We start from the raw sequence: 12451 nt of genomic DNA on the forward strand, positions 1-12451 counted from the left end.
TTGACTCCAGAGCCATTTATATTTTCAGTATGACTCTAAGATAGTACAACCCAAGAGGCTACAAAACCAACAGTTACTCGAGTTCTCACTTAAACAACAGAATAAATACACGAACAGAGTAATTTTACACTTTTTAAAATTTATAACAAAAACATTTAGTAACTTCATTAAAATCTATTCAATGCAGCTTTGAATAAAAAATTATTTTTAAATATATTACCATTAGTTCTTTAACTAAAAGAACCATAATGAAAACTTACTATATCAGTTAGTGAAATGCAGTAAAAATAGAAAGAAACTAAGAAAGGCATTAATAACAGAGAAAATTCAGATTAGCTTACCATTCTTCTTTTATACTTTCAAGGTTATCTACTTCTTTCATTCTCTTTTGCCTTACTGCAAAAATAGAAATAAACAAGAGCTAAAGTCCTCAATCTAGTATTTTAGATACATATATTTTTATGCACGCATTTTCTTTAACATAAATTATTAGTTACTCCTAAAGCAGCCCTGTAAGGGTCCTGAGAACCCGAGTGACCAAACCTGAAGCTCTCATTTTCATCTACAAAGTATAAAAATAATAAAAAATAAATTCTGGAGTCTAATAATCTTCCGACAAAAGAAATATTTCTTAAAAATGATGACAAAATTATAATGTGCCTTTTGGTTTAACAAGCAAAAGTGAATATAACGTTCTTATTCTCATTCTTACAATTCTTTGGGGAGGCAAACTGACAAGATGTATAGTATACACTTCACTGGCATGAATTATATTTACAATACTGTATGACCATTACCACTATCTACTTCCAAGACTTTTTCAACTTCCCAAAAAGAATCTGTACCCATTAAAGAATCCTTCTCTATTCCTCTCCCTCCCCAGTTCCTAGTAATCTCTATTCTACCTTCTGTCTCTATGAATTTGCCTTGTATTTCACATAAATAAAATCATACAGTATTTGTCCTTTTGTGTCTGGCTTATTTCACCTAACATAAACTCATTCCTTTTTATAGCTAAATAATATTCCATCGTATGTATATACATTTTGTTTAGACATTAATCTGTTGACAGACGTTTGGATTGTTTCCGCCTCTTGGCTATTGTGAATAATTTTACACTCCTGCCAGCAATGTCTAGGGTTCTAATTTCTCCCCATCCTTGTCAATACTTGTTTTTTTTTTTTTTTTTAATGTAATCTCCACATCCAACATGGGGCTTGAACTAACAACCCCGAGCTCAAGAGTCACAAGTTCTACTAATGAGCCAGCCGGGTGCCCCATACTTGCTATTTTGTGTTAAGTAACACCCACCCTACTAAAGTGGTATCTCATCGTGATTAGTGATGTTGACCATCTTCTTCATGCGCTTCCTGGTTATTTGTCTATACCTTCATTGGAAAAAGAAGGTATAGACATCTTTTACCTATTTTTTGTTTTGTCTGTTTTTATTTTTTATTTATTTTTGCCACTGTTTTTTAAGTTGCAATTTTTTTAAATATTTTATTTTTAAGTAATTTCTACACCCAATGTAGGGCTTGAATTCACAACCCTGATAATCAAGAGTCACATGTTCCACCAAGTGAGCCAGCCAGGCACCCCGAGTTGCATTTTTCTTGATTCACCATTTGGTTGGCTGCTGTACACCCCAGATTACTTTCCAGAGTTCTAAATTGGATCTAACAGTTGCTGTTTGTTTTTCAATGTTTGTGTGGGAACATGAGCTTCAAACTGCTCATCTTGCCATTTTGCTGACATGACCCTCCATTCTAATTAAAAAAACTTAATCTGAGTTATATTTGGAACTTATCTTAGTTACAGTGATTCCACATGAGTGTTTTTATTCAAAAGTCCATCTTTTTCTGGGGTGCCTGGATGGCTCCGTCGGTTAAGCGTCCCACTTTTGATTTCAGCTCAGGTCATGACCCCAAGGTCTTCGGAACCCTATGTTGGGCTCCACGCTGAGTGCAGAGACTGCTTGGGATTCTCTTTGTCTCCCTCTGCCCCTCTCTTCTGCTCCCACATGCTCTCTTGTTCTAACATAAAAATAAAAATTTTAAGAAAAAATAAAAGTCCATCTTTTCCTAAAAAAGTACAATAAAAGCCCATCTTTCCCTGATTTTTTTTCTTCTTCAGATCTAACAGTATGGATTCATGGGTTTTTGTTTTTCAATGAGTTGTAATTTATTAATACTATTTATTTTGATGTTCCACTTCCCAGATTTGTCCAGTGGTGGCCCCTTCAGAGTGACTTCAATGTCTTTTTAAGACGTCTTCATCATTCTTTAGCACCTTCTTACTTTCGAGCAAGAAGCTGCTCCAGGATCATTTGTTCTTTCTCTGCCCCAGCCCCGGAATCAGACTTTTCTCTAAGGAGCCACGGCTACTTTTTTGTTGTTGGAAAATTGTATTAAGAAACCAAGATGTGAGTGTTCGTTGCTTTTGATGGGTCAGTGCTTCCAGGACCTCTCAGTGGATAGAAAGCCTGGACTACTTTAAACACTGATCTGTTTGCTTGTTTCTTAAAGTATTTTGTTATAAAAGCAAAACAGTAACACAGAAAGTTTGGGAAAGGGAGAAGATAATCCATAATTTTATTACTTCTAACAATAACTATTTAAACTTGCCTGTTTCTTCATGTACATTCAAATGCATTATTAGTATATTAATAATTCTTATTTCCTGTATTTTTCATTTATGTGGTATCTTTTTCCGTTTAACTACATAAACTGCTTCATAAATATTCTAAGGACACATATTTTTCCATCAGACAGTTATACCATGACTATTGGGCATTTAGTTCACTTCAAATTTTTCCTAACAAATACAGCTTACTTTGTTGTTCCTTTAGATTCCTAGAAACATGGAAAATCAGAGTCAAAAGATGAGTATTTCTGTGACATGTAAATAGTGTACCTCTAGTTAAAAATGTAAGCACATGCAGGGCACCTGGATGACTCAGTTGGTTAAGTGCCCAACTCCTGATTTTGGCTCAGGTCATGATCTCATGGTTTGTGGTTTGAGCCCTGTGTCAGGCTCTGTACTGACAGCATGGAACCTGCTTGGGATTCTCTGTCTCCCCCCTCTCCCTGTCCCTGCTTGCTCTCTCTCAAATATAAATAAATAAACTAAACATAAAAATAAAATAAAATAAAAATTTAAGCACATCTGAATACAAGGCAAACCTGCTAATAGCCACTGAAGATCCATCCACCACACCCGTTCTAAAAATCTCCCCCAAGTATCTCAAGGTGAATTTAGTCTGGTAATTGGCCAGATAAAATCAGTCTGACTTCCCGCTGCTAGTGGAGTTGGGCCCATAACCACAGCAACTGTGTTGAGCACTAATTCCCACTTAGCCTCTGTTTTGCTAGGAATTAAAGTAGGATAGTGGAATCTGCTCTGAAAATATCCTATCATTGAAAGTTGTCTTAAAAAAAACTCTAGTTTTGAGGCACCTGGGTGGCTCAGTCCGTTGAGCAACCGACTTCAGCTTAGGTCATGATCTCATGCGGTTCGGCCCCGCATCAGGCTCTGTGCTGACAGCTCAGGGTCTGGAGCCTGCTTCGGATTCTGTGTCTCCTTCTCTCTCTGCCCCTATCCTGTACATGCTCTGTCTCTATTTCTCAATAATAAATAAATGTAAAAAAAAATTTTTTTTAAACCTCTAGTTTTAATTATGAATTGACCACAAATTGATAGCAAATGTATGTGTTGGCCTTGTCATGAGAAAATTGTGAAAAAGTCTGTAAGACAAGGGGGAAATTGAAAGGGAAGGAAAAAGGTGGAAACACAATGGGGCTGAGGAGTAAGTACAGAATATAAGGTAAGGCACAGCACCTTCAAGGGCATCCCCTATGGTAACTTCAAACTCTGCCTTGTAGCTAGAGGGCAAGGTAGGATTCATGAATGCCACACCATCTGAGTTATTTTGTATTTCCAAGACTTCTTAATCCTTCCTGTAATGCTCTTCAAAATTATTCCCTAGACCTAAGGCTGTTGTGGGCAAATTCTGTGTATACAGCTTACTTTGTTGTCCCTTTATTTTATTCAAAGGATCTTAGTCAATATTTATTAAATTAAAAATATATACATTTATTAAATGTAAGGTACTGAATTAGGCATTAGATTTACAAAGTAATAAGCCAGACAAGAAAGTTTTTAATTTTTTTAATTTTTATTTTTTTTAAATCAGCTATCTTTTTTTTTTTATGTCTTTATTTTATTTTGAGAGAGAGAGCAAGCTGGGGAGGAGCAGAGAGAGAGGGAGACACAGAATTTGAAGCAGGCTTCAGGCTCTGAGCTGTCAGAGCAGAGCACGACACGGTGCTTGAACCCATGGACTATGTGATCATGACCTGACCAAAGTCGGACGCTTAACCGATGGAGCCACCCAGACGCCCCAAGGAAGTTTTTTTAATCATTAATTCATAGTATCTTAAATAGATTATATGTAAACTGTATGTGTTAAGAATACAGCCATAAAAATGATTGTTAGGGGCGCCTGGGTGGCTCAGTTGGTAAGGCATCTGATTTTGGCTCTGGTCATGATCTCACGGTTTGTGAGACAAAGCCCCATTTCAGGCTCTGATCTGACAGTGCAGAGCCTGCTTGGGATTCTCCCACTCTCTCATCTCTCTCTCTCTGACCTTCCCTTGCACGTGCGCACGTGCCCTCTCTCAAAATAAATAAATTTTTAAAAAGATAGTTAAAAAATAATTGTTAGGTATAAGATATAATATGGTCAATGTTCTTTTGAGTTTGCAATTTTTATTACAGTTACTAGATAAATATAAACATACCATCTTTGGATCAAGGATGAACCTGAGGTCTACCGGGGAAAAATATATCTAGTGTCTATTTTACTTATTGTATGGAAAAAACTAAGCTAAAACTATTAAAAGAATGTGAGGAGGTAGAGGGGGTAAACCTAGGAAAGTTAAAATGGTTATCCTAATAGCAATATGAAAGGCAATGTTCAAAATTAGTAACTCAAAATGTACATCGTTGTTAAGAAATATGACTGTACAAGCAGCGTTGGTGGTATAGTGGTGAGCATAGCTGCCTTCCAAGAAATATGACTGTACATAACTGGAGAAACAGCTATGAGTTCAAAGTAGTTGTACTTCAAGAAAGGAAACGAGTGCATTTTTAGGTTCCTAACAGTACTGTCTTTTAAACTATGTGTATATATTATTTTGATTAAAAAAAATTAAAAAGCAGGGCACTTGGGTAGCTCAGTCAGTGAAGCATATCACTTTGGCTTAGGTCATGATCTCATGATTTATAAGTTCAAGCCCCGTATCAGGTTCTGCACTGACAGTATGGAGCCTGCCTGGGATTCTCTCTCTCCCTCGCTGCTCCTCCTCCACTTGTGCACATGCTCACACTCTCTCAAAATAAACTTAATTTTTTTTTAATTTAAAAAGCAGAAAACAGGGGTGCCTGGGTGGCTCCCTTGGTTAAACATCTGACTTTGGCTCAGGTCATATCTCACGGTTTGTGAGTTCAAGCCCTGCGTCAGGCTCTGTGCTGACAGCTTGGAGCCTGGGACCTGGAGACTGCTTCAGATTCTGTGTCTTCTTCTCTCTCTGGTCCTCCTCCATTTGTGCTATCTCTCAAAAATAAATAAATGTAAAAAAATTTTTTATAAAAACTAAAAAAAAAGCAGGAAACAAATTACAAACATATTCAGAAAACTAGAACTTCGTGTTCACTAATTTTTTCTCCTAAGACTTTGTCCTTCAAATATCATATTTCTAAAACTATCTAATTGCTTCCCTTTAAAAAGATTCTCTCCTGTCTGGCACCTGAGTAGCTTGGCTGGTTAAGCTTCCAACTTCCAACTTTAGCACATGATCTTGCAGTTTGTGGGTTTGAGCCCCACAGCTCCCTGCTGTCAGCACAGAACCAGCTCAGTATTCTCTGTCCCCCTTCCCCGACACCTCGCCCACTAGTGCATGCACTCTCTCCCTCTCTCTCAGAATAAATAAATAAACCTAAAAAAAGAAAATTTTTCCCTTTCTGAGGCACCCGGGTGGCTCAGTGGGTTAAGCATCTGACTCTTGATTTTGGCTCAGGTCATGGTCTCATGGTCTGTGGGATCAAGCCTCACATCAGGCTTAGTGCATGAAGCCTGCTTGGGATTGATTCTCTTGCTCTTTCCCTCTGTCCCTCCCCAGCTCACATGCACGCGCTCTCTAAATAAATAAGTAAATAAATAAATAAATAAATTATTTTGGGGGGAAAACCTTAAAAAATTCTTCCCTTTTAAAACATACAGAAAATAGGGGTGCCTGGGTGGCTCAATCAGTTAAGTATCATCTTTAGCTCAGGTCACGATCTCACGGTTTGTGGGTTCAAGCCCTATGTCGGGCTCTGTGCTGACAGCTCAGAGCCTGCTGACAGCTCAGAGCCTGGAGCCTACTTCGGATTCTGGGTCTCTCTCTCTCTCTGTCTGTCCCTCCTCAGCTCATTCCCTGTCTCTATCTCTAAAAAATAAATAAATGTCAAAATAAGTAAGCAAATAAATAAATAACAAACATACAGAAAATAGAGAAAAACGTAAGCGCCCATCCCAGCCATTCAGAGGTCAGGAAAAGTTTCATTTGGACTCATTTACTTGTTATTGCATATTAATTATACCTAAATAGAGTTGTTAAAAACATTAAAAATGTAAAACCAAAGATTCCAACCCTTGTGGACATTACGTCCTGGTGGTACTATCTGCTTTTCACTTGACAGTTTTCCAACATTATTTTCAACATTTCTAAAATAACCCCTTAGTTTGGATATGACCCTTATTATATCATAAACATCACATGTTAATTATACTTTTTTGTTCATATGTAACCTTCCTTGTGGGCATTCAAATCCTAATTATCCTTCAAGTCACAGCTCAAGATCCATGTCTACCATAAAGGTAAAATATATATTTCTAAATGTTTATTTTTGAGAGAGAGAGAAAGCAAGCATGAGAGGGGGAGGGGCAGAGAGGGAGACAGACAATCCAAAGCAGGCTCTGGTTGACAGCAGAAAGCCCAATGCCGGGCTCAAAATCAAGAATTGTGAGATCCATGATCTAAGGTGAAGTCGGACACTCAACAGACCAAGCCATCCAGGCACCCCAAGGTAAAATATTATAACTGTATAAAGATTCCTCTCCTAAAGCATGTAGATTTTTGGTACTGAAATCATATTGTCTGATACCGATGACTATTGTTGCTTTTGTGTTTTTTAGTTGTCTCTACTGGATCCAAGATCCTTGAGGACAGGTATCGTGACTTACAAATTTCGTGTTTCTTCTACAGTGCCTAGCTAAGTGCAAACCAAAGAGGAGCCATCCCTAAAGTACGTCACTAGGTTTCCCTTTGCTCTCTAGCAGACTGTTAATATTTTCCATCACTTCATAGTTATAAGCTACTAATAAATTGTTTTTACTTATTCTATGCCAGCTACAGAGAATGAAGAAGACCTTGTATTCAAACTGACTTGTACTGGAGTACTGGATACATCATTTTTGAGCTGAGTGACTTCATGGTAATTTACATTCTCTAAGCTCCAGTTGCCTAAACCTGTAGCATGGGGATGACTGACATCCTCACAAGCTTGTTTTGAGGAGTAGAATACTAAGAATACAATAATGTATGTTCTTTTCTCTTTTCCCAACCCTCCGTCATAATCTGTTACTAGGATTGGTAAGAAACATTTTCAGGCTTTGTCTTAAGTTTTCATTTCAATATGGCTATGAAATTAGTTTTGATTTATTAATGAAACTATTAAAAACATTTATATATTTACTGAACCTTCCACCACTGTGCACAAGGCCCTGGTTTAGAACTAATGAAAGAAGGCTTAATGGGACAGAGTCTCCATTATTGGAGAGTTTACAGACTAACAAGAAAAAAATATACTGAATTACTAATTGCAAACATGGCGTAGAATTATGATGTAAAAACTGAATCTAAGACATAAAGGCATTGGTATTTCAGGCATTCCCTACCATAAATTAGTAATTTGTAAAGAAGCCATGTAAAATCTATTTATATCAACTGACTGAGCTTCTACAATCATCAGTCATGGGACACAAATGAACTGAAGTCATGTACTATCCTACAGAGAATTTAAAAAGCCACCAGACACATGTCTAAGTCACCAGCATGAAGCTCACTATCAGAAGGGACAGATGAATAGAATTTCCTTCATTTTGCTTCAGTTTACTTCCAATTAGTACCACTACCATCTTATATTTGTATTGTGTATCACAGTTTACCAAACACCTTCCCAATTATTATCCCACTTACTCCCAACAACTGCAGTTATAAAATCAGTCAGGAGACAGAGTAGATTGAGCTTTTTGGAACACATCCACTGAAAGGAAAAATACAGTCAAAATAGATTTAGACTACTAAGAAAAAGTCTTTTTAATGTATACATTAAAATTGAAATAGGAAAAATTTGCATATTACCGATTTTACTTGTGTTTTGTAAACATACATGATACGCTACATTTTTTTTTTTTTTAAGAATAAGGTTTTGTCTCAAGATGTTATATACCACCGGGTACGTTATCTTTATGTAGAAGCTGAAGTTTCTCCTTAAGCATAAAGCCATTCCTGGCATTAAACACAGGGCAAAGGAACGGAGAGGTCACATTTCCGTGGGTCTTAGCTCTTCCATGGAATGAAAGTAGGTCTCCAAACCTCCCAGAGCAAGCTAACTATGGTAGTTAGTTTAAACACTTTAAAAGACAGCTTATTTGTGTATTCAATGAATTCTAGTTAACTATTAAATAATAAAAATTCAAAAATTATGGGAAGTTTGAGATTATCTTTGTTGCAATCACAGTACTTGAAAAAAAAAGACATATTTGTCGTCTTCTAGAAAAATTGTTAATCTGGAAGTTCTTTGCTCCCAAAGACCAAAGTGACAGTGACAAAAATAATTTAAATGAGAAATCCTAGGGAAAAGGGGACACTTTGGCAGAGATTGTCAAGGTCACTGAGGCAGCCATCCTTTGACATCAAGACATTCTCATCCCAGGCTCCATACTGAAGTGTTATCCACCTTGCAATACCCAGCTCAAACACAATTTCCTTTAGAAAACCTTCCACAATTATTCTGAAAGACGTAAACATAAAATTGTTAACAGAGAGAGGAGAGATCAGCTATGTACCCTTAGAAATTATCCTATCTTTACAGTCACAATGCTAGGCCCAAAATATTACCTCTTGGTGGTTGTCTCCCACCCATTCTTACCCCAACCAATGTAGTGTCTACAGTTTTCTTTTTTTTTCAAGTAAACTCTACTCCTAATATGGGGCTCAAACTCAAAACCCTGCAATCAAGGGTCCCATGCTCTACCACAGAGCCAGCCAGGAGCTCCCAGGGTAGACTTTTTAAGATACAAATTTGGGGCGCCTGGGTGGCTCAATCGGTTAGGCCTCCGGCTTCGGCTCAGGTCAGATCTCACATTCGTGGGTTCGAGCCCCGCGTCGGGCTCTGTGCTAACGGCTAGCTCAGAGCCTGGAGCCTGCTTCCAGTTCTGTGTCTCCTTCTCTCTCTGCCCCTCCCCCTCTCATGCTCTGTCTCTCTGGTATCAAAAATTAATAAAACATCAAAAAAAATACAAATTTGACGGAGGGGCACCTGGATGCTCCCTGGTAGAGTATGTAACTCTTGATCTAAAGGTTATAAGTTTAAGCCCCACACTGAGTGTAGCGTTTTCTTGAAAAAGTAAAATCTTGGGATACCTGGGTGGCTCAGTGGGTTAAGCATCGGACGTTGGCTCAAGTCATGATCTCATGGTTTGTGAGTTGAGCCCTGCATCAGACTTTGTGTTGACAGCTCAGAGCCTGGACCCTGCTTTGAATTCTGACTCCCTCTCTCTCTGTCCCTCCTCTGCTTGTGTACTCTTTCTCTCTCAAAAATAAACCTTTTTAAAAAAATAAAATAAAATAAATAAAATAAAATCTTTAAAAAAAAATGGACTGAAACTTACCTGCTTAAAGCCCTTCAATGACCACCCACACTCTTCAAATAAGGTCCACATATTTTGGGTAACATTACAGAGGAGTTCACTGTAATACATTTCTCTCAGTACATTTGAGTGGTTTGAAAATTTTGCTATGAAAGTTTAAGAGAGGGGTAACTAGGTGGCTCAGTCAGTTGGGTAGCTGACTTCAGCCCAGGTCATAATCCTACACTTCGTGGGTTCAAGCCCCATGTTGGGCTCTATGCTGACAGCTCAGAGCCTGGAGCCTGCTTCAAATTCTGTGTCTCCCTCTTCCTCTGCCCCTCCCCTGCTCAGCACTCATGCTCTCTCTTTCTAAAAAATAAATAAACATTAAAACAAATTTTTTAAAAAAAGTTTAAGAGAAAAATAAACAGCCGGTCCCAAATCCCTAACACTGCTTAATAGACCTGGCATCATTTCTCTGGCTCTCTTTTGCATTCTAGACTCAATCCAACTGCTGTGACCTTTCAGTTCCGTAAACTTCCCTAGCCTCCTTCAGTGAAACAGATTCCACTTTTTCCCCTCCTTTGAGAGTCACTTTCACCTAATTCCTATTTACCTGTAACATCTTAGCTGGAAGACTGCTTTCCTAAGAAAACTTTAACAGACTTTCCCCAGCTGGTTATCCACTTGTTGCAGATTCTCACAACCTGCTACATTCTATTTTTTAAGCTTCTACCCAGGTTTATCGTGTTTATAGTTGAGTCTTGAACAATACAAGTTTGAGCTATGCAGGACTACTTATATGCAGAGTTTTTTGGATACAGTACATTACTGTAAATGTATTTTCTCTTCCGTATGATTTTCTTCATAACATTTTCTTTCCTCTAGCTTATGATATTGTAAGAAGACAGCATAATGCAGATAATATACAAAATGTGTGTTAACTGACTCTTTACCTTATTGGTAAGGCTTATTATTACAGGTTATTAGTAGTAGTTAAGTTTTTGGGCAATCAGAATTCATACAGATTTTCCACCGTGTGGGGGTTGGCACCCCTAACACTCTCACCATTGTTCAAGGGCCAACTGATATTTGTGTGATTAGTTGCTTAATATTTCCCCCCAAATAACAATGTAAAGTGCATGAAGCAAAATCTATAGGGGTCACCATAGTATTGTGGGCATTCACCATACAGTAGGTGCTAAAAAATTCTGAATGACAAAGTAAGTAATTAACATTACTGTGTAGAGTATCCTTGTATTTATCACAGCGGAGGGTTGAGTCAATACTCAATAGTTTGTTAATACCATATTTTGCCTTGTATCATTATTACTTGCGTGCTTAATCACTCCTTCCATCCTGTACACGATTGTTACTCGTTTTTGGATGCCAACACCGACTAGCACTAACTTCAGTGGTATTAATAGGTGCTCACCTTTCACTGAATTTAACTGCCTTAAAAATCAAGACGCCTTTCAGGATATTTACATAGAAGACACAACATCAACTTAAAGAGCTCTCTCCATTAAAAACGAAACTGTAATTCAAAAACATATAAACACCCCCCGAACACACATGGGCCATGACTTTGAAACAAGGAGGGCGGATGTTCACGTCGTTTACAAAATGTCATACTTTACAGTTCTACAGGGACATCAATAAAGACTGTCCGTTTCCCATGTTGATTTTTCCATCATCTCAAATTAAGTACGAAGAAATCGAGGTTAGACACCACTCTAACGTTCCTTACTGCTAACAAGAAACTGCGAGAAAAAAAAAAAAAAGACCCACACTTAAAAAAAAATGAAACCTGGAAAACAGCGAGCACGAAACCTACAAAGACTGTTGTGGGAGACTGGTAACGAAGCTACTTAAGAAATGGCCACCCCAAACAAACGTGCCTAGCCTTTCTGCACAGTGCTCCTGCAGGGTCTTTGGAAAGGGGGGCACGTTAAGCGCGCCTAACTCGAAGTTTCCGAGGGCCGTCAGAACGGAAGCCGTCCGCTGTGCTTGCACGCAGGAAGCAAGCGCAGGCGGCAGGCCCGAGTCGCGGCTCACCTGACCCGGCCAGAAGTCTCGCCCCGGCCATCGCCTCCGCCAACAGCGTCGCCGAAACCGTCCGGATCCTCGGCCCACCGAGACCAACACCGACACAAGAACCACGGCTCAGCCGGACCCAACGACTCCAGCGCCCCGGCCCACGCCCGGAGGCCAGCGGATGCCCCAGTCCCTCACCCGGCCGAATGCGGGGCGGCCCCAGCACACTCACCTTCGGCCGCGGCCGCCCCGCGGCCTTGTCCTCAGTTGACTCAGGGGTCGCGGGCGCCACCGCTGCTGTCGGGCTGAAGGCCCTCAGACCCACTGAAGCTCGCGGGCCGCGCGGCCGGCACCCGGCACCGGCCCGCCTCCTTGGGTCTCGGCCGCCGGGCGCCGGTCGCGCGCCTAGCTGGCTCTGCGCATCCCCGAAAGCGCGCACGCGCGCGCGGGCCGGGGGGC

The 12451-nt window shown here is 39.5% G+C and overlaps 1 protein-coding gene across 1 annotated transcript in view; it reads right to left on the reverse strand.

The window, feature by feature from the left end:
• The window catches only part of UBXN2A (UBX domain protein 2A), a 50677-nt gene extending 38479 nt beyond the window's left edge, over positions 1-12198 (reverse strand). Inside the window, exons 1-2 of the mRNA XM_029938222.1 lie at positions 12014-12198; positions 342-396 (exon numbers count right to left, since the gene is read on the reverse strand). Of these exons, the coding sequence (XP_029794082.1) occupies positions 342-396; positions 12014-12044 (86 nt within the window). The 5' untranslated portion in view covers positions 12045-12198. The remainder of the gene's footprint in view (positions 1-341; positions 397-12013) is intronic.
• Between the last annotated feature and the right edge of the window lie 253 nt (positions 12199-12451).

This window comes from Suricata suricatta, chromosome 4, assembly GCF_006229205.1.
Source record: "Suricata suricatta isolate VVHF042 chromosome 4, meerkat_22Aug2017_6uvM2_HiC, whole genome shotgun sequence".
In the NCBI taxonomy this organism is placed as follows: domain Eukaryota; kingdom Metazoa; phylum Chordata; class Mammalia; order Carnivora; family Herpestidae; genus Suricata; species Suricata suricatta.